Source organism: Salmo salar, chromosome 01, assembly GCF_965601325.2.
Source record: "Salmo salar chromosome 01, fSalSal1, whole genome shotgun sequence".
NCBI classification, from domain to species: Eukaryota; Metazoa; Chordata; class Actinopteri; order Salmoniformes; family Salmonidae; genus Salmo; species Salmo salar.
Genome location: NC_138291.1, coordinates 11,708,960 through 11,731,861, shown reverse-complemented (window position 1 = coordinate 11,731,861; position 22,902 = coordinate 11,708,960). Strand labels below are relative to the sequence as shown.

The window sequence follows — 22,902 nt, the reverse complement described above, 5'->3', positions numbered from 1 at the left end:
GTCTTTTTTAAACAAAATAGTAAGGTGGCCAATAACTGGGGACCATACGCCGATAATACGGGACTTTTTTTGTTATTGGATAAACCGATTATCAAAAAGCTGAAAGCATGTCATTTCAGTGAAAATGCTACTATTTGCTAACATTTTTACGACACCAATAATTACAAAACATTGATGGCTTGATTACGAGAACACTGTTGAAGGTAATATATTTCTTAAACACTGTTGAATATGCCAATAATACGGGGTGCTATGCTAAAGGGTTGGTCCATGAAAATGGTATAAAAATCATACAGACAAGAATATAGGACCATGTACAAGTCCCATTTGAAAGGATTTTGCAAAGACCCAGTATTTGCAATTTGTGTTGTATCCAAGACCTGCTGTTTGTATCATATTATTAAAGTCCACATACGACAGAAAATGTTAAAGCTGACACAGAGCAGTCTTCGATCAGCGCAGAGAAAAGTTTTTTTAATAGAAAGGCATCTCATCAGAACTCCCTATAGGCCTGAATCCCCACTGCTGCAATGGCAGAAGAGGGTGAACTACCCCACCCCATCCCATCCCACATGGAAAACCAGGAAGTTCACCCCATCCCATCCCACATGGAAAACCAGGAAAGAAGGGAATACAAAGCAAGAGGAACAAACACATAGAATAGTTCCATACCAAAGAAAGCACCCACTTCAGGGTCCAAACACAATGGTCGTGGCAACAAAACAAATCTAGGCAGCAAAGATGTCATTTCATTGGTTCTAGATGGCATAATCGTGGGACGTGTCTGAGTTAGGTTGCAATTCATTGGTGAATCGTGTTTTTGCCACGAGAAATGTTTATGGACCCTTATAAGAAAAGGTACAACAAAATAGAACAGACAAAAGGAGGTAAATATCATCATAGTAAATTAAACGTTTAATCTCAACCTTTGTAGCTCGCTCTGCCCTTGAACAAGGCAGTTAACCCACTGTTCCCCGGTAGGCTGTCATTTTAAATAAGAATTTGTTCTTAACTGACTTGCCTAGTTAAATAAAGGTTAAATAAAAAAAAGGAAATGAAAAAGCTATAAAGAACTTGATTTAAAAAAATAAATAAACATAACTATGTATTCCACTTGATCTGAGATGAAAGGGGTTTTCATACTTTGCAACTGTAGTAATGTCACTATGCTACTGTAGCAGATGGGCTACTGTTACTACGAGGAGTCCCAGTGGGTGGTTGCTGTTATTTCTTGTTTTAGTCAAACGTTCCCTTCATCTTGAGCTGTTTCTTCTTAATAATGCGTTTCCCATAGAAAGAGTTATCCCTTCCTTTCTACAGATATGCATCACATATCTAAGACTAAAGATCCAAGCCTACATAAACATACAGGATATTTATGCTGTAGGCGCAGGGGCCAGTTTCCCGGACAAGTCCTAGACTAAAAAGCATGTTCAACGCAGATACTGTGTCTAGGAATTCGGCCCTTAAGGAATTTAAAAGCTACCAAAAAAACTTAGCCACGCAGACATGTACTATCCCATAGGAACCTCTAGTCAAGAAAGACGTTGTTGTGACCTATACTGTACTAGAGTCCACAGCCCGTATCCACAATGCGTCTCGGAGTAGGAGTGCTGACCCAGGATCAGTTGTATCTGTAAGATCGTATAGAATAAGATTATATGGACAGATCCTAGATCAGCACTCCTACTCAGACAACGTCAAACTGAATAGGAGACAGAAAGGACCTGTGAACATTTACTTTATAAGTCCTGATTAAGACCAGCAGACAGGCCAATCAAATCAGAAAAGCACAAAAAATATTCCTGTCAAGGATTGTCTAAATAAAAGAAAATCCTATGTACTTTACAGAGACCTTAAAGACACGCTCCGGTACTTTGGCGACTAGTAAGTCTTTTTTAAATCTCCTGCTTTGGGCTGGATGTGTCAATGTGTAGTTCATACATGCATAATCTATGAGCAGAATTACAGTCTTATCTCAATTAGCTAAGAAATCCCGAGTTTGAAAGCAACAGTTTTCTGGAAGCTGTGCGGCACCATTTTCCCTACATTTACCGGCACGTGGGCCAGCCCCCTATTAATTAGAGTTTCAGCCAATGAGCTTCAGCCCCTCATTATTTGACTGACAACTAGCAAGAAGCACACCCAGCAGAGCAAGAGAGAGCAATGACGTGGTAGGCAATTTTCGGGGACCATTTTTGGCTCGCCGGCGCTACTTTTCAGAACTACTGGTTAAGTATACAAAAGTACCGGAGAATATCTTTAAAGGAGAGAGTGCATTTGAGTGCTCAGTACAATCGTTTTGACAATCACTCTCACCATACTTGACATTGAAACACAGAGAGAGGAGGGCTGTGGGAAAGAGTCCATCATGGACGCTCCAACAGTGAGTGAGTGTGTGTGTGTGTGTGTGTGTGTGTGTGTGTGCGCGCGTTCAACATGCCTTTCAACAACAAAAGCAAATACAAGCGAGACGACATTCAAATACACATATCCAAGAAGAAAACACAATGAAAAAAAAGGGGGAAAAAAAGATGAACATTCCACCTTGTTAGTGGCTTTATAGATATTATTTTCTCTTTTTTTTTTTACAATAAAAATATTTGGCCATATCTCAAATCTTTTCTTTTTCTCAGAATCGGCAATGTCACCAAGAAAAGTGCAGATAAGAGAAGGACAAAGCAACATGACGCCACACTGCACCAGACCATGCAAACAACTTTCTGTGCCCTTCCCTGGACTATACGCACTGCAAGTCATGCAAGAGTGAGAGTGAGAAATTCGGCCTGGGAAAAAACATTACAATTGACTACATTACCCAGAATTCCTAGTTCCAGTATAGTCTCAAAAACGAGAGGCATTTATGGCAAAACGTTTTGTTTTTTTTCTTTTAATGTTCATTGAAAATGTAGGAAAATGATAGTGATGGACTGTGATCTCGTTTTGTGCCATTGTCCTTTCCAGCTTTCAATGGTAAAACAGCAAAAACAAACTAATCGATTTGGCAAGCTGATCAATTTGAGAGAGAATGACACACGAAAGACAGACATGCAGAGAGTTTAGCGACAGCCAATCACAGCGATGCTGAGGGGAGATGAAGAGCCAATCAAAGCGACAGCAGAACAAAAACACAACTGAAACATCCTCAATGGTCATCAACGTCCTCTGTGGTAGCAGGTTGTCTCACAACTTACGCACACACCTCTTATCCAAAATATACTGCTAACAAATTTGCCATAACCTGCCCCTACCCCACTGCCCCCTCATCCCCAACCATGTCTTGTTGCTTGTCCAGGTTGATTGACATCAAGTGACCATGCCCAGAAGCCCATCCAAGAGGAAAGAGAAACTACTGATATCACTGGCAGGGCAGGGGACTACAGCAGAGTAGCGATATCACTGGCAGGGGACTACAGCAGAGTAGCGATATCACTGGCAGGGGACTACAGCAGAGTAGCGATATCACTGGCAGGGGACTACAGCAGAGTAGCGATATCACTGGCAGGGGACTACAGCAGAGTAGCGATATCACTGGCAAGGGACTACAGCAGAGTAGTGATATCACTGGCAGGGGACTACAGCAGAGTAGTGATATCACTGGCAGGGCAGGGGACTACAGCAGAGTAGCGATATCACTGGCAGGGCAGGGGACTACAGCAGAGTAGCGATATCACTGGCAGGGCAGGGGACTACAGCAGAGTAGCGATATCACTGGCAGGGCAGGGGACTACAGCAGAGTAGCGATATCGTTGGCAGGGGACTACAGCAGAGTAGCGATATCACTGGCAGGGGACTACAGCAGAGTAGCGATATCACTGGCAGGGGACTACAGCAGAGTAGCGATATCACTGGCAGGGCAGGGGACTACAGCAGAGTAGCGATATCGTTGGCAGGATAGGGGACTACAGCAGAGTAGTGATATCACTGGAAGGGGACTACAGCAGAGTAGTGATATCACTGGCAGGGGACTACAGCAGAGTAGTGATATCACTGGCAGGGGACTACAGCAGAGTAGTGATATCACTGGCAGGGGACTACAGCAGAGTAGTGATATCACTGGCAGGGGACTACAGCAGAGTAGTGATATCACTGGCAGGGGACTACAGCAGAGTAGCGATATCGTTGGCAGGACAGGGGACTACAGCAGAGTAGCGATATCGTTGGCAGGGGACTACAGCAGAGTAGCGATATCGTTGGCAGGGGACTACAGCAGAGTAGCGATATCGTTGGCAGGGGACTACAGCAGAGTAGCGATATCGTTGGCAGGGGACTACAGCAGAGTAGCGATATCGTTGGCAGGGGACTACAGCAGAGTAGCGATATCGTTGGCAGGGGACTACAGCAGAGTAGCGATATCACTGGCAGGGGACTACAGCAGAGTAGTGATATCGTTTGCAGGACAGGGGACTACAGCAGAGTAGTGATATCGATGGCGGGTGAAGGGACTACAGCAGAGTAGTGATATCGTTGGCAGGGGAAGGGACTACAGCAGAGTAGTGATATCGTTGGCAGGGGAAGGGACTACAGCAGAGTAGTGATATCGTTGGCAGGGGAAGGGACTACAGCAGAGTAGTGATATCGTTGGCAGGGGAAGGGACTACAGCAGAGTAGTGATATCGATGGCAGGGGAGGAGACTGCAGCAGAGTAGCGATATCGATGGCAGGGGAGGAGACTGCAGCAGAGTATTGATATCACTGCCAGGGGAGGAGACTGCAGCAGAGTATTGATATCACTGCCAGGGGAGGAGACGGCAGTAGAGTAGTCAGTGGTCCTTGGCTGGTTAGATAGAGGGGATCTACTGGTCTCTTCAGTCCCGTGACTTGTTCCTGTACTGGCTGACGTTCTAGCTAGAGTCTGGGGGTGTTCATGGTTTCTCTCTGATGGATCTACAGAGAGGTGGAGGGGAGCTTCTTGACACGTCGCTGGGCCAGGAAGGACGACTCGATGGGCTTGAGCTCCGGGGTGGGCTGGGAGCTCTTCAAGGCAGAGTAGGTGGCAGCCATCGCCCCCTGTGGGAAGAGAAGAGGTAGTGCAATGTTAAGACAACAGTTTGGAGGACAAATATAGTTGCAGCAATTATGAAGTTAGGTCACATGGTGCTATTGGCAGAACAATTGACAATGCGTGTGCAACATGGCGCTCTAATGCCAACTTTTTGGACCTGTAATGAAATTGTCGGCTAAGTCAACCAGAAATACACTACATGGCTAACAGTATGATGACATGTGCTAGTCGAACATCTCATTACAAAATCATGGGTATTAAATTGGAGTTGGTCCTCAGCTATAACAGCCTCCACTCTTCTGGGAAGGCTTTCCACTAGATGTTGGAACATTGCTGCAGGGACTCGAATCCATTCAGCAACATGAGCATTAGTAAGGTCGGGCACTGATGTTGGGAGATTAGGCCTGGCTCGCAGTCGGATTTCAAATTCATTCCAAAGGTGTTCGATTGGGTTGAGATCAGTGCTCTGTGCATGCCAGTCAAGTTCTTCCACACCGATCTTGACAAACCATTTCTGTATGGATCTCGCTTTGTGCACAGGTGCATTGTCATGCTGAAACAGGAAAAGACCTTCCCAAACTGTTGCCACAAAGTTGGAAGCACAGAATCGTCTAGAATGCCATTGTATGCTGTAGCATTAAGATTTCGCTTCACTGGAACTAAGGGGCCTAGCCCAAACCATGAAAAACATCCCCAGACAATTATTCCTCATCCACCAAACTTTACAGGTGGCACTATGCATTAGGGCAGGTAGCTTACTCCCGGCATCCGCCAAACCTATATTAGTCTGTCGGACTGCCAGATGGTGAAGCGTTATTCCTCACTCCAGAGAACGTGTTTCCACTGCCCCAGGGTCCAATGGCAGTGAGCTTTACCCCACTCCAGCCGACGCTTGGCATTGCGCATGGTGATCTTAGGCTTGTGTGCGGCTGCTCAGCCATGGAAAGCACAGCTAAGCATAAATTGAAATCATTTTATTTTTTACTGGACTGATGGTACCTGCATCTGATGGTTATGGTGTTTCAAAACTACTGACGATCGACCAGTCAATCGCGATTGACCCATTTGGTAACCACTGGTGTACAGTATAGTACCTTGACTAGCTTGGCATCCTGGTGCTGCAGCTGGCTGTTGGATAGCTTGTCCCTCTGGACGATCCAGGGGTGCTTGAGGACCTGCATTGCGGTCAGCCGCTGGTGGGGGTCCACGTGAAGCATCTTAGACACCAGGTCCTATAAAGACACATAGCTGGGAGGTTAGATGAGTTTTAGATTATATACTGTACCTCTATCCTTGAAATCCAAACGGAAATACATTTAGTCATTGTTCCACTTCACTACATTGTGAAAAGAAAATATACAAGCCAGCACAGTTCAGGTCGGCACGATCACGTGAAAAGTTATGTCACCCAGCAAGTCCTAGTCAGTCCTACAGTACCTTCGCTGCTTCCGACACGGCATCCCAGTTGCCTCCAGTCAGGGTGAAGTGACCACTGCCTATCCTGCTCAGGATCTCATCTGGAGTGTCCTCGGGCCCGTTGGCAAACGGCGTGAAGCTGAGGGGGGAGGGAGGGAGAGAGCACAGAGGACCAGTCAAATGAGAATGAATGTATGTGTGTAAGTGAGTGAGAACATGACATTTTGTTGGAGTGGGATAGAGTGCACAGCTGTATGAGTGGCATGTCGTGTGTTCCTTACCCAGCCAGCATGGTGTACAACAACACTCCCAGACTCCATACGTCACAGCCCTCGTCATAGCCCTGACGCTTTAACACCTAGAACCCACACAGCATTATGTCACAACACTGTCCACCATGCATCACCTGGGTGTAGTTATACACCCAAAGGCAAAGTGCGTTGACAAGGACGCTAGCTCATCGATGCCCCCTATCGGACAGAGCTTATGGATGGACACGCCCCCTCAGTGACGCTGCTTCCTCCTATTGCGAAATTAGAACACGGCAACATCAAAAACGGTAAGTCCCGTGACTTCAAACATGTTTAACTATCTATATGGCAATGTTCATGTCGATGCATACATATTTAGTTATCTTAAGACGGATGTGTCTCAACATACCCCAAATCCTTTTGACGCAGGCGAAATAGATCTCGGGTGAAAGTTTCAATTGAAACAATGAACCGTCTTTCAGGTCTCTGATGGCCTGGAAAGGGCATTCAATACATTTCTGAAATCGCCATCTTGAAGAAAGAATGAGGGGAAGGATTTACTGTGTCATCTCAGTGCTATGGACCTGGTTGAGGGTAAAACATTGCCATGTTACTCAATGACATTGTTTGCTATGGGGATGCTAAACAGAGAAATTGCTCACCCTCTCCGTGGAATTAGACCTCCAATCGATTGCTAGACCATACAGTGCATTCAGAAACTATACACACACGCATACTGAAATATCACATTTACATAAGTATTCAGACCCTTTATTCTGTACTTTGTTGAAGCACCTTTGGCAGCGTTTACAGCCTCAAGTCTTCTTGGGTATGACGCTACAAGCTTGGCACACCTGTATTTGGGGAATTTCTCCCATTATTCTCTGCAGATCCTCTCAAGCTCTGTCAAGTTGGATGGGGAGCGTTGCTGCACAGCAATTTTCAGGTCTCTACAGAGATGTTAGACTGGGTTCAAGTCCGGGCCTAGAAGGCCAGCATCCCAGAGTCGCCACTGTTGACGTTGAGACTGGTGTTTTGCAGGTACTAGATAATAAAGCTTCCAATTGAGGACTTGTGAGACGTCTGTTTCTCAAACTAGACACTAATGTACTTGTCCTCTTGCTCAGTTGTGCACCAGGGCCTCCCACTCCTCTTTCTATTCTGGTTCGAGTTTCTTGGCAATTTCTTGTATGGAATAGCCTTCATTTCTCAGAACAAGAATAGACTGATGAGTTTCAGAAGAAAGGTCTTGGTTTCTGGCCATTTGGAGCCTGTAATCGAACCCACAAATTCTGATGCTCCAGATACGCAACTAGTATGAAGGCCAGTTTTATTTCTTCTTTAAATCAGAACAGCAGTTTTCAGCTGTGCTAACATAATTGCAAAAGGGTTTTCTAATGATCAATTAGCCTTTCACAATGATCAACGTGGATTAGCTAACAAAGTGCCATTGGAACACAGGAGTGATGGTTGCTGATAATGGGCCTCTGTACGCCTATGTAGATATTCCATTAAAAATCTGCCGTTTCCAGCTACAATAGTCATTTACAACATTAACAATGTCTACACTGTATTTCTGATCAATTTGATGTTATTTTAAAATGGACAAAAAAATAAGTGCTTTTCTTTCAAAAACAAGGACATTTATAAGTGACCCCAAACTTTTGAACGATAGTGTACACACACACATAATATATAAAGGATGCACGATATATCAGTGAACATGTCGATATCAGCGAAAAATGCCAACATCGGTATCAGCCCGATGTCTAGTTTAACGCGATGTGCAAAAACCGATGCCAAAGCTGACGTGAATACCTATATAACACAAGTAATGACGCCACGTAAAATGTTACGCTGTACGTGCAACACAGCATTCCTAAACTAGCGCACAATGTCTGCTGTGTGGATCGAGCAGTCATTTGAAAGAGCAAATAAATTTTAGCAAGACAACTCCAAGGCGAAATCCATTAAAGCCAAGATAATGGAACTCATTGCCCTTGACAATCAACCGTTCTCCGTCATGGGTGATGTTGGCTTTTGCCAACTGGTCAAGCACCGGTACACTTTTATTTGTACTATTTTTCAGATGTTGCCCTACCGGAGGTACACAGTAATAGTGTCACTGCTATTAGCTTCACGACTGACATTTGGACGAGCGATATCAGCCCCATGAGCATGCTGTGTCTGACAGGGTCGTCGGAGATTTGCTGAGGACAGTCGTATTGCATGCTCATGAATATGCTGGTTGTCATACCACTGATGCCATTTCAATGGCATTTGAGAACATGTTGGAAACATGAACACACCAGCTAGCTCCATTCAAACAACTGACTGGAGAAATAAGCTCATCAACTGTGTCTGCAGCAGACGTGATACCCTCTGTCATGGCATTGAAACACCTGCTCGTCAAAACTGACAGGGATGTAAACAAAAGGTGCACAGAATTTGAGATAAGCTTCATGTGTGTATGGAACATTTCTGGGGTCTTTTTTTTCCAGCTCATGAAACATGGGACAAACACTTTACATGTTGATTTATATTATTGTTCAGTGTAGTATTCCTATTCTAATTCCGAATTCTAACGCCACCGATTCTGTCACATAACAGTGGAGTGCGCATGCCCGTTCTGACTTTGTCAATGCTAAGCTAACCAGTTAGCAAGCAGCTAGTGTGCGACATTAGTGCTGACTAGTTTCTATGGAGTGAAGATTGCACCTTTTCCCGACGAGGTGGATGTTTTTACTGGCCCACATTGGCGAATGAAACAGTTGCCCTTGACAACAGTGGGCCCCGGCAACAAAACTGCCCACACAGGCTGTGAACAAGTGATTCGGTGGCATTCTCTCTTTACTGTGTCGCCACCATGCTCGATGCTATGTACAAGGGCCGATACTTCAACGCAAACAAGAAACAGGATTTACCTGAAATGTTACATACACAGCTGGACAAGATGGAAACGGACACAGTGACCGTGCACACCGAGGAAGAGAGGCCACGGACAGACAGAGCTGAAACTTCACTGCTTTACATGTATGATGCAATCCTGGTTGAGACTGAACAACGAAACAGCACAGCAAGTGAAAGAAATAGGTTTTGATTATGTTTCACTGGTAATGGGGACATATGTAAATGCCAACAAAATATATATTTTGGTCAGTGTGTGTGTAACCTTTATTTAACTAGGCAAGTTAGTTAAGAACAAATTCTTCTTTACAATGACGGCCTAGCGCAGCCAAACACGAACAACGCTGGGCCAATTGTGCGCTGCCCTATGGGACTCCCAATTATGACCGGATGTGATACAGCCTGGAATCGAACCATGGACTGTAGTGACGCCTCTTGCACTGAGATGCAGTGCCTTAGACCGCTGTGTCCATGTGTGTGTGTTAACTATACTAGAATGCTTAAAAGGCTGCTAAAATGTTATATATCGAGGGGGTTTTGGCAAGGAAAATATTGGATATCGGTATCGGCCAAAAATGTAATATCGGTGCATCACTAATCTCTCTCTATGGTTTATTTTCCATTAAAACCCCCAAAATACCATCTGATAGGGGGCATTGATGGGCTATGCATGTATTAATCATCATCACAAACACACTCTCTCCCGGGCCTTACCTCCGGGGCTACAAAGTTAGCGGTGTAGCATGGAGTCATTAGCAGGCCGTTGTCAGCTCTCAGCTGCTTGGCAAAACCAAAGTCACAGATCCGGATAGACTCAGGGTTCCCCGACTCATCTACATAAAGGATGTTACTGGGCTTTAGGTCCCTGTGGACAACCTGGCGAAGAGGAGAGGGTAGGGGAGGAAGAGGAGAGGAAGAGAGTAGAGGGGGGAGAAAGGGAGGGGTGAGGGAGAGAGAGGAGAGGTTTAGGGGAGGAAGAGAGGATAGGAGGTACGGGAGGAAGAAAGCAGAGGTACAGGAGGAAGAGAAGGAGAGAGGAGGGGGTGGGAAGGAAGAGAGGTGGGGTAGGGCAGGAAGAGAGGAGAGAGGACGGGATAGCAGAGAGAAAGAGGATAGGATGAGAGAATTTATTAATTAGTAAAGATTAAATGTGAACGCAAAAATAATCTACTTCAACTGTTCACTTGGAGATAATCTGTTGGTCGTATATTATTAAAAAAATATTTATACAGTAGCAGTCAAAAGTTTGGACACACCCACTCATTCAAGGGTTTTTCTTAATTTTTTTCTACATTGTAGAATAATAGCAAAGACATCAAAACTATGAAATAACACATATGGAATCATAGTAACCAAAAAAAGTGTAAAATCAAAATATATGTTATATTTGAGAGTCTTCAAAGTAGTCACCCTTTGCCTTGATGACAGCTTTGCATTCTCTCAACCAGCTTAATGAGGTAGTCACCTGGAATGCATTTCAATTAACAGGTGTGCCCGGTTAATTTGTGGAATTTCTTTCCTTCTAAATGCTTTTGAGCCAATCAGTTGTGTTGTGACAAGGTAGGGGTGGTACACAGAAGATAGCCCTATTTGGTAAAAGACAAAGTCCATATTATGGAAAGAACAGCTCAAATAAGCAAAGAGAAATGACAATCTATCATTACTTTAACACATGAAGGTCAGTCAATCCGGAAAATGTCAAGAACTTTTAAAGTCGCAAAAACCATCAAGCGCTATGATGAAACTGGCTCTCATGAGGACTGCCACAGGAAAGAAAGACCCAGAGTTACCTCTGCTGCAGAGGATAAGTTCATTAGAGTTACCAGCCTCAGAAATCACAGCACAAATAAATAATTCATACAGTTCAAGTAACAGACATCTCAACATCAACTGTTCAGAGACTGCGTGAATCAGGCCTTCATGCTCGAATTGCTGCTATGAAACCACTACTAAAAGACACCTGTAAGAAGAAGAGACTTGTTTGGCCAAGAACCACGAACAATGGACATTAGACTGGTGGAAATCTGTTCTTTGGTCTGATGAGTACAAATTTGAGATTTTTGGTTCGAACCTCCGTGTCTTTGTGAGACGCAGAGTAGGTGATCGGATGATCTCCGCATGTGTGGTTCCCACCGTGAAGCATGGAGGAGGTATCATGGTGCTTTGCTGTTGATACTGTCTGTGATTTATTTAAAATTCAAGGCACACTTAACCAGCATGGCTACCACAACATTCTGCAGCGATACACCATCCCATCTGGTTTGCGCTTAGTGGGACTATCATCTGTTTTTCAACAGGACAATTACCCAACACACCTCCAGGCTGTGTAAGGGCTATTTGACCAAGAAGAAGAGTGATTGAGTGCTGCATCAGATGACCTGGCCTCCACAATCACCTGACCTCAACCCAATTGAGATGGTTTGGGATGAGTTGGACCGCAGAGTGAAGGAAAAGCAGCTCAGCATATGTGGGATCTCCTTCAAGCATTCCAGGTGAAACTGGTTGAGAGAATGCCAAGAGTGTGCAAAGCTGTCATCAAGGCAAAGTGTGGCTACTTTGAAGAATCTCAAATATAAAATACTTTTTTGGTTACTACATGAGGTGTTATTTCATAGTTGTGATGTCTTCACTATTATTGTACAGTGTAGAAAATAGTAAAAAATAAAGAAAAACCCTTGAATGAGTAGGTGTCCAAACTTTTGACTGGTACTGTATATTTTAAAGGATGAATGTTAGAACACAGAGAAAAAGAAAAAAACATACTAAGAATAAGGAGGAATATCAAACTACTGTTTAAGTCCATAGCGACCAGTCTGTTACAGTGTGTGTGTGTGTGTGTAGATGAGCGTCTCACCCCCTGTGCGTGGAGGTATTCTACAGTCTTGGTGATGGTGTGGAGCACGGAGCTGGCTTCTCGCTCTGAGAAGACCTTCTGTTTGAGGATCCGGTCCAGCAGCTCCCCACCTCTCATCAGCTCTGTCACCAGATACACCTGCTTCCCATTGTCATACACCTGACAGATGGAGAGAACACATGATGGATGGTTCAGGGTGAGTGTGTGTGTGTGTGTGTGTGTGTGTGTGTACTCACGTCCTTCAGGGTGATGATGTTGGGGTGCTGGCCGTATCTCAACAGGATCTCAATCTCCTCTGAGGGGTCTGTCATGGTCTTGTCAATCACCTGACAATACACAATAATATTATAAATCCTCCATTAGGAGACAGTGTGAGAGACGAGATGAGAAATGACTGGAACGGCACTCTCCAAAAAGACCTTCATCAAAATAATGAATAGTCATGTCCAGCTACTGGTTTGGAAGGATTCAGCAGCCCACAAGGTGGATGGATAAGAACTTGGGGTTCTTGGGAGAGTGACAACCCAGAGAGGGAGGTTAAAGTGTGTGTTCTGACCTTGGCAGCGTACTCTGTGTTGGTGGCTTTGTGGATGCAGCGCTTGCAAACGGAGAAAGAGCCCATGCCGATGTCCTCCTTCAACATGTAGCCGTCGCTGAACAACACGTTCTTTCCATGGAGTTGCTGTATGAACCACACACACATCTATGGTATAGTGCTTGAACTACAGTCTACAACAGTGCTTTACAAACAACAATCAATGTATTTTAATATTATACTTTCTTCTATTATGATGTATTCATCCACCCACACACCCCATCACAGTTGTGGTAAAGAACAGAAAACATTGGAGGTAAAGGTATTAGAACAAGCAATTCAACTGGATTAGAGGTTTACTCCTCAACAACATGTGCAGTGTGAAATCATCAAGCAATTAAACCCAAGCCTTATCTGCCCTAAGTAAGTATGGCTTTACATTACATTACACTGATTGACAGTGTTGTAGGATGGAGAAATATGGCCATCTAGTGGTCAGAGAGTGAAAGAGCATGTTCTCCTTCAAAACGCCAACGAAAGACAAAATCTTGGGGAAGGAGCCATCTGGCTGTCAGATAGATCTCTGTCTTCTTACTGTCTATATGATATAGTTTTTCATAGAAATTAATATAAGAAATGAGAACGCGCCTGCTAAATGGCATACATTATAATTATATATTAATAGTAGGCATTTCCCATCTGTGATGGACTGCTGACCTGGACCACTGGATGTGGTGTGGGCTTGGCCGGTTCCTTGGCCCCCTCCTCATCCAGCATGGCTGGGGCAACGAAGCTGAAGCCACGGAAGAGCTGGTGGGCTCCGGCACTGGGTGGAACACCTGGGGAGTCTGTGGGAATCAGAGCAAGAACACAACTTCATACACACTTGAAACAGACAGGAGAGCCAAAGATGATTTATTTGTCACAAATGTACTAGTTTGACTAATTGTTACCAGCTGACAAACTTAAAAATGGCATTATAATACGTTTCATTCACCTAAATACTCTCTCTTAAAGAGTAAAAACAATAACACTATAATTAGACTATAATTAGGTTTGATTCAGTCCACCCTTAGCGGTGTTGGTAAAAAGCGGATGTTTCTGCTGTTCATGGATACAGTATTTTCCACGTAACTCAGGCGTCTTTTTACGCCTGCTACGCCGGGTTAGATTCAGTCAGCTTTTTACGCCTGCTACGCCAGGTTAGATTCAGTCAGCTTTTTACTCCTGCTACGTCAGGTTAGATTGTCAGCCCTGGTCTGTCTTGTCACGCTAGGACAAGTTACTCTTGTCAACTTTGACCGCTTACCTTTGGGTGTGCGGGAGGTGAACTCTGAGTCGAAGTAGAAGGTGTCGTCTGGTCGGGCCACCGCCGGCTTGAACGGGGGTGGGATCTCTCGCCGGAACAGTTTCTGAAAGGGTTAAAATAGTTTCTGAAAAGGTTTCAAATAATGGAGACTTGAGAATTGCCTGAAGCATATGACAAGATTCATTTAAGAATGCTAATTGGATAATGAGATTGATAATGAGTCCTGATAGGACTACACTATGAGTGTACGATGAGTGCTAGAGGGGAGGCCCCACTCACGTTCCAGTCGATGGTGGAGAAAAAAGTGTGGCGTTTGATCTCCTCTGCACCATCCGCCCCAGAACCTGTCCACACAATCACACTATTAGTATGGATGACTGTATACAATAACACCAGCTCTATGCTTAAAGCGGCAATCAGCAGTTGAAGCAATGCATTCTTCCCGCCACCCTGGCAAATTCATAAACAGATCTATGGATGCATGGTGTGACCATTCACAATATCAACATTATAGTTTTATATTCAGTTCTGATTGGGTACGACAGTTGAACTAAGCTCATGAGGCATTTATAAGTTATATTCTTCAAGAATCAATAGTTACATGGACCAACTTAAAGTGAATCATTTGTTTGACATCTTAAAATGATTGTGCCCCAGGTTATATGAAAAACCACATTGATATGGTCTATAACCAACACAGTTACAACACCAGAGCTAGTGTTATGTCTTGTAAAATCCCAAGAGTAAACAGTACAGCGAGGAGCACGTTTTTCTATACAGGCACTTGTCTATGGAATAGCCTCCCCTTGGAGATCAAGCAAAGAAAAAGTTAAAATAGCTTTAAAAAGCAGGAAAAATGTTTTCATTTGGACAAGTGTGTCTAAGAGAAACCAGTCCACTGCCCCTTGTGCCCCCTACTGCTGGTCAGGTGTATTATCTGAAGGATCAGTAGGATGTGCAATTAGATTGTTTTAATGTGAAATGAATACGGTTGATTTTTAAGGTTATGCATTGAATAGTTCCACTTTTTATGTTGTCAATATAAATGAATGTATTTATGGTTGTTTGTATTTTGTCTTGCCTTTTAATCATATGCGTTTGGAAACAAGCATTTTAAATGAATACTTTGAAGTGATATCCTCTGGGTCCACATTGTACATTTTGTTGTTTATGTCTGTTACCCAAAATAAATGTAACTCAATACATATCCTTAATTTATAAGTAAAAAAAAATGAATGTAGCAACTGCAGATTGCTCCTTTAATATCAAATCGGTCTTATTATACCACAGTAATTACTCTCCTAGTGGAGTAACCACTGTAATTACCTTGTCACTGGCTGGTGGGTTAGTACTCACCCATTCTGTTGATGGGGTTCCTCTTGAACAGAGCTCGGAGGAGACTCTGGGCCTCTGTACTCAGGAATTGGGGCATTCCCAATCTGGCCCTGCAGGGGAAGACATTGTTAAATCCAGAAGTTTTATAAAATAGCAGCCTGGTTAACGCTGCTGAACGTTCACCACGGTTTCCTTGAACGCAGCATTCAGGCTGGTTTAGTCGGGCTAAATAAATAGTACTGCTCTGGTAATAATTACAGACACCCTAGCCAGTGATTGTTGGCCCAGTGTGGTTCAGCAATGGGACCCTATTCCCTATATAGTGTTGAATTATATAAACTCACTCAGCAAAAAAAGAAACATCCTCTCACTGTCAACTGCATTTATTTTCAGCAAACTTAACGTGTAAATATTTGTATGAACATAAGATTCAACAACAGACAAACTGAACAAGTTCCACAGACATGTGACTAACATAAATGGAAAAATGTGTCCCTGAACAATGAGGGGGGGGGGGGGGGGGGGGGTCAAAATCAAAAGTAACAGTCAGTATCTGGTGTGGCCACCATTAAGTACTGCAGTGCATCTCCTCCTCATGGACTGCATCAGATTTGCCAGTTCTTACTGTGAGATGTTACCCCACTCTTCCACCAAGGCACCTGTAAGTTTCTGGACATTTCTGAGGGGAATGGCCCTAGCCCTCACCCTCTGATCCAACAGGTCCCAGACGTGCTCAATGGGATTGAGATCCAGGCTCTTCGCTGGCAATGCCAGAACACTGACATTCCTGTCTCGCAGGAAATCACGCACAGAATGAGCAGTATGGCTGGTGGCATTGTCATTCTGGAGGGTCATGTCAGGATGAGCCTGCAGGAGGGTACCACATGAGGGAGGAGGATGTCTTCCCTGTAACGCACAGTGTTGAGATTGCCTGTAATGACAACAAGCTCAGTCCGATAACACTGACACACCGCCCCAGACCATGACGGACCCTCCACCTCCAAATCAATCACACTCCAGAGTACAGGCCTCGGCGTAACGCTCATTCCTTTGACGATAAATGTGAATCCGACCATCACCCCTGGTGAGACAAAACCGTGACTGGTCAGTGAAAAGCACTTTTTGCCAGTCTTGTCTGGTCCAGCGATGGTGGGTTTGTGCCCATAGGCGACATTGCTGCCGGTGATGTCTAGTGAGGACCTGCCTTACAACAGGCCTACAAGCCCTCAGTCCAGCCTCTCTCAGCCTATTGTGGACAGTCTGAGCACTGATGGAGGGATTGTGTGTTATGTGTCGGGGGGCTAGGGTCAGTCTGTTACATCTGGAGTATTTCTCGTCTTATCCAGTGTCCTGTGTGAATTTAAATATGCTCTCTCCAATTCTCTCTTTCTTTCTCTCGGAGGACCTGAGCCCTAGGACCATGCCTCAGGACTACCTGGCATGATGACTCCTTGCTGTCCCCAGTCCACCTGGCCGTGCTGCTGCTCCAGTTTCAACTGTTCTGCCTGCGGCTATCGAACGCTGACCTGTTCACCGGACGTGCTTGTTGCACCCTCGACAACTACTATGATTATTATTATTTGACCATGCTGGTCATTTATGAACATTTTAACATTTTGACCATGTTCTGTTATAATATCCACCCGGCACAGCCAGAAGAGGACTGGCCACCCCTCATAGCCTGGTTCCTCTCTAGGTTTCTTCCTAGGTTTTGGCCTTTCTAGGGAGTTTTTCCTAGGGAGTTTTTCCTAGCCACCGTGCTTCTACACCTGTTTTTCAGAGTCAGTAGAAAGGCCTCTATAGTGTCCTAAGTTTTCATAACTGTGACCTTAATTGCCTACTGTCTGTAAGCTGTTAGTGTCTTAACGACTATTCCACAGGTGCATGTTCATTAATTGTTTATGGTTCATTGAACAAGCATGAGAAACAGTGTTTAAACCCTTTACAATGAAGATCTGTGAAGTTAGTTGGATTTTTACAAATCATCTTTGAAAGACAGGGTCCTGAAAAAGGGACGTTTCTTTTTTTGCTGAGTTTATATGGCTTATCAAAAGACCTATTCTGTGACGGCATCTACTTACTTGAGGATGAGGTTCATGGTCTCTTTGCGGTCCTTCCCTTGGAACGGTAGCGAGCCGGTCAGCATCTCAAACTGTCAAACAAATACAACCACCACCCTTTAAAAAAAAACACCTTTCACATTCAATTCTAGAGCTCTGACGCAAACACACATCTCACGTCTGTTTTTTACATTTTTTATTTCACCTTTATTTAACCAGGTAGGCTAGTTGAGAACAAGTTCTCATTTGCAACTGCGACCTGGCCAAGATAAAGCATAGCAATTCGACACATACAACAGAGTTACACATGGAATAAACAAAACATATACAGTAGAACAAAAGAAAACAAAAAGTCTATATACAGTGAGTGCAAATGAGGTAAGTTAAGGCAATAAATAGGCCATGGTGGCGAAGTAATTACAATATAGCAATTAAACACTGGAATGGTAGATGTGCAGAAGATGAATGTGCAAGTAGAGATACTGGGGTGCAAAGGAGCAAGATAAATAAATACAGTATGGGGATGAGGAAGGTAGATAGATGGGCTGTTTACTGATGGGCTATGTACAGGTGCAGTGATCTGTGAGCTGCTCTGACAGCTACTGCTTAAAGCTAGTGAGTGAGATATGAGTCTCCAGCTTCAGAGATTTTTGCAGTTCGTTCAAGTCATTGGCAGCAGAGAACTGGAAGGAAAGACGACCAAAGGAGGAATTAGCTTTGGCGGTGACCAGTGAGATATACCTGCTGGAGCGCGTGCTACGAGTGGGTGCTGCTGTGGTGACCAGTGAGCTGAGATAAGGCAGGGCTTTACCTAGCAGAGACTTGTAGATAACCTGTAGCCAGTGGGTTTGGCGACGAGTATGAAGCGAGGGCCAACCAACCAACGAGAGCGTACAGGTCGCAATGGTGGGTAGTGTATGGGGCTTTGGTGACAAAACGGATGGCACTGTGATAGACTGCATCCAGTTTGTTGAGTAGAGTGTTGGAGGCTATTTTATAGATGACATCACCGAAGTCGAGGATCGGTAGGATGGTCAGTTTTACGAGGGTATGTTTGGCAGCATGAGTGAAGGATGCTTTGTTGCGATTTAGGAAGCTGATTCTAGATTTAACTTTGGATTGGAGATGCTTATTTTGAGTCTGGAAGGAGAGTTTACAGTCTAACCAGACACCCAGGTATTTGTAGTTGTCCACGTATTCTAAGTCAGAACCGTCCAGAGTAGTGATGCTGGACGGGCGAGCAGGTGCCGGCAGTGATCGATTGAATAGCACGCATTTAGTTTTACTTGTATTTAAGAGCGGTTGGAGGCCATGGAAGGAGAGTTGTATGGCATTGAAGCTCGTCTGGAGGTTAGTTAACACAGTGTCCAAAGAGGGGCCAGAAGTATACAGAATGGTGTCATCTGCGTAGAGGTGGATCAGAGACTCACCAGCAGGAAGAGCAACATCATTGATGTATACAGAGAAGAGAGTTGGCCCAAGAATTGAACCCTGTGGCACACCCATAGAGACTGCCAGAGGTCCGGACAACAGGCCCTCCGATTTGACACACTGAACTCTATCAGAGAAGTAGTTGGTAAACCAGGCAAGGCAATCAATTGAGAAACCAAGGCTGTCGAGTCTGCCAATAAGAATGTGGTGATTGACAGAGTCGAAAGCCTTGGCCAGGTCGATGAATACGGCTGCACAGTAATGTCTCTTATCGATGGCGGTTATGATGTCGTTTAGGACCTTAAGCGTGGCTGAGGTGCACCCATGACCAGCTTTGAAACCAGATTGCATAGCGGAGAAGGTACGGTGGGATTCGAAATGGTCGGTAATCTGTTTGTTAACTTGGCTTTCGAAGACTTTAGAAAGGCAGAGTAGGATAGATATAAGTCTGTAGCAGTTTGGGTCTAGAGTGTTACCCCCTTTGAAGAGGGGGATGACCGTGGCAGCTTTCCAATCTTTGGGAATCTCAGACGATAGGAAAGAGAGGTTGAACAGGCTAGCAATAGGGGTTGCAACAATTTCGGCAGATAATTTTAGAAAGAGGGTCCAGATTGTCTAGCCCGGCTGATTTGTATGGGTCCAGATTTTGCAGCTCTTTCAGAACATCAGCTATCTGGATTTGGGTGAAGGAGAAATGGTGGGGGCTTTGGCGGGTTGCTGTGGAGGGTGCCGGGCAGTTGACCGGGGTAGGGGTAGCCAGGTGGAAAGCATGGCCAGCTGTAGAGAAATGCTTATTGAAATTCTCAATTATAGTGGATTTATCGGCAGTAACAGTGTTTCCTAGCCTCAGAGCAGTGGGCAGCTGGGAGGAGGTGCTCTTATTCTCCATGGACTTTACAGTGTCCCCGAACGTTTTGGAGTTAGTACTACAGGATGCAAATTTCTGTTTGAAAAAGCTAGCCTTAGCTTTTCTAACTGTTTGATTGTTTGTATTGTGAAGGTTATGTTCATTAGGCACTAAACGGAAGAAAACAGACTGCAACAGGGAGAAACTACCTAAATGTGTCCAATAATTAACGTTTATTTTCATTTTCAATTGCAAAGCGTTTTACCAAGTTGTGCACTAATGAATATGACCCAAACGACAGATGAAATGACTCACCATCAGTACCCCAAACGACCACCAGTCGGCGCTCTGTATGTGGCCCTGCCTGTTCACCACCTCTGGCGCCATGTATTCCACCGTACCACAGAAGGAGTACGCCTTCTTCTCTTGGTCAACAGCCTCTTTACATAAGCCAAAATCTGGGGAGAAGACAGCACAAGTCAGTTACTATCCAATTACCTGTACTACCATGAACACACATCATGAATACACATCATGAATACACACGACAGACAGAGGAAGAAAGGACATTAACACTATGCTTTATGGAAATGGACAGGAGTTTGACTGTAATAACTAGTCTATAGACTACAATTAGGGCCCAGGCCAGGTCTGCAATGGTACCCTATTCCCTGTGGTGGGTAATTCTAGAGGGCCCTGGTCAAAAGGAGTGCACTATATTTTAGGGAAGAGGATGCCATTTCAGACAAAGCCCTAGAAGCTCTCTCCTAGCCAGGTCACATGATCAGGGAAAACTATCCGTACCACTTCCTGATGCCATGACGACTCTTCAGGTATTCTAAGGCCTTATCATTCAAATGCTCCATGTGAAGGTAATACACCACACTGGGATAATTAAGGTCACCTGTGGCGTTTGTGTGTGTGTGCCAACAAGGTAAACAGACGATAGAGGAGAGAGTGATTACAGGGTAGATAAGATGCAGGAGAAACATTCATTTCAGGGTCATGCTCTACATCAGCTGTTGTTTTTCGGTTACTGTACCACCAACTGAATTTTGTTTTGGCCGGAGTACCCCTGAAGTACCCCCTCATGTGCATTTTACCTGTAGGCCTATGGTCTCATGAGTCTTCCCAAGAACACGTACCCCCAGGGTCCTAGCACCCTCTGTGGATAGGCCTAGTACCCTCTGTGGACAGGCCACGTACCCCCAGGGTCCTACTACCCTCTATGGACAGGCCACGTACCCCCAGGGTCCTACTACCCTCTGTGGACAGGCCAAGTACCCCCAGGAACAGACAAGAGTGGTGCCGACTCACTGACTAATGGGGAGGCCAAGTGGAACGAGAGAATAGGCAGAGGGACGTGTGTGTGTGGGGGGTGGGTTAGTGTGTGTGTGTGGGGGGGGGGGGGGGGGGGGTAATGTCATATATACAGTTGCAAGAAAAAGTATGTGAACCACTTGGAATTACCTGGATTTCTGCATAGTTTGGTCACCAAATTTGATTCATCTAAGTCATCTAAGTCACAACAATAGGCAAACTTAGTGTGCTTAAACTAATAACAGAAATGATTGTATTTTTCTTGTCTATATTGAAGCCATCATTTAAACATTCACAGTGTAGGTTGGAAAAAGTATGTCAACCCCTAGGCTAATGACTCCAAAAGCTAATTAGAGTCAGTAGTCAGCTAACCTGGAGTCCAATCAATGAGACGAGATTGGAGATGTTGGTTAGAGCTGCCCTGCACTATAAAAAAAATATAAAAATAAAAATAAAATAAAAATCACAAAATTTGAGTTTGCTATTCACAAGAAGCATTGCCTGATGTGAACCATGTTTTGAACAAAAGACATATCAGAAGATCTAACATTAAGAATTGTGGACTTGCATAAAGCTGGAAAGGGTTACCAAAGTATCTCTAAAAGCCTTGATGTCCATCAGTCCACGGTAAGACAAATTGTCTATAAATGGAGAAAGTTCAGCACTGTTGCTACTCTCCCTAGGAGTGACCGTCCTGCAAAGATGACTGCAAGAGCACAGCGCAGAATGCTCACAGAGGTTAAGAATCCTAGAGTGTCAGCTAAAGACTTACAGAAATTTCTGGAACGTGCTAACATCTCGACGAGTCTACAATACGCAAAATCCGAAACAAGAATGGTGCTCATGGGAGAACATCGTGGAAGAAGCCACTGCTATCCAAAAAAAACAACATTGCTGCATGTCTGAAGTTTGCAAAAGTGCACCTGGATGTTCCACAGCGGTACTGGCAAAATATTCTGTGGACAGATGAAACTACAGTTGAGTTGTTTGGAAGGAACACAACACTATGTGTGGAGAAGAAAAGGCACAGCACAACCTCATCCCAACTGTAAAGTATAGTGGAGGGAGCATCATGGTTTGGGGCTGCTTTGCTGCCTTAGGGCCTGGACAGCTTGCCATTGTCGACGGAAGAATGAATTCCCAAGTTTATCAAGACATTTTGCAGGAGAATGTTAGGCTGTCTGCCAATTGAAGCTCAACGGAAGTTGGGTGAGGCAACAGGACAACAACCCAAAACACAGAAGTAAATTAACAGAATCGCTTCAACAGAAGAAAATACACCTTCTGGAATGGCCCAGTCAGTCCTCACCTCAACCGATTGAGATGCTGTGGCATGACCTCAAGAGAGCAGTTCACACCAGACATGCCAAGAATATTGCTGAACTGAAACAGTTTTGTAAAGAGGAATGGTCCAAAATTCCTCCTGACCGTTGTGTAGGTCTGATCTGCAACTACAGAAAACATTTGGTTGAGGTTATTGCTGCCAAAGGAGGGTCAACCAGTTATTAAATCCAAGGGTTCACATACTTTTTTCATCCTGCACTGTGACTGTTTACACGGTGAGTTCAATAAAGACATGAAAACGTATAATTGTTTGTGTGTTATTAGTTTAAGCAGACTGTGTTTGTCTAT

At 44.4% G+C, this 22,902-nt stretch overlaps 1 protein-coding gene across 6 annotated transcripts in view; it reads right to left on the bottom strand.

The window, feature by feature from the left end:
• Positions 1-453: 453 nt before the first annotated feature.
• The window catches only part of LOC106612640 (ribosomal protein S6 kinase 2 alpha), an 87,536-nt gene continuing 65,087 nt past the window's right edge, over positions 454-22,902 (bottom strand). For all 6 annotated transcript variants that reach the window (XM_014214040.3, XM_014214199.3, XM_014214259.3 and 3 more), the window contains 14 exons: positions 20,266-20,408; positions 17,694-17,764; positions 15,634-15,722; positions 14,557-14,621; positions 14,278-14,380; positions 13,686-13,816; positions 12,990-13,115; positions 12,670-12,759; positions 12,434-12,592; positions 10,294-10,455; positions 6,703-6,779; positions 6,443-6,560; positions 6,100-6,237; positions 454-5,010 (listed from right to left, as the gene is read on the bottom strand). In XM_014214040.3, coding sequence (XP_014069515.1) covers positions 4,888-5,010; positions 6,100-6,237; positions 6,443-6,560; positions 6,703-6,779; positions 10,294-10,455; positions 12,434-12,592; positions 12,670-12,759; positions 12,990-13,115; positions 13,686-13,816; positions 14,278-14,380; positions 14,557-14,621; positions 15,634-15,722; positions 17,694-17,764; positions 20,266-20,408 — 1,595 coding nt within the window. In that variant the 3' untranslated portion in view covers positions 454-4,887. The remainder of the gene's footprint in view (positions 5,011-6,099; positions 6,238-6,442; positions 6,561-6,702; positions 6,780-10,293; positions 10,456-12,433; positions 12,593-12,669; positions 12,760-12,989; positions 13,116-13,685; positions 13,817-14,277; positions 14,381-14,556; positions 14,622-15,633; positions 15,723-17,693; positions 17,765-20,265; positions 20,409-22,902) is intronic.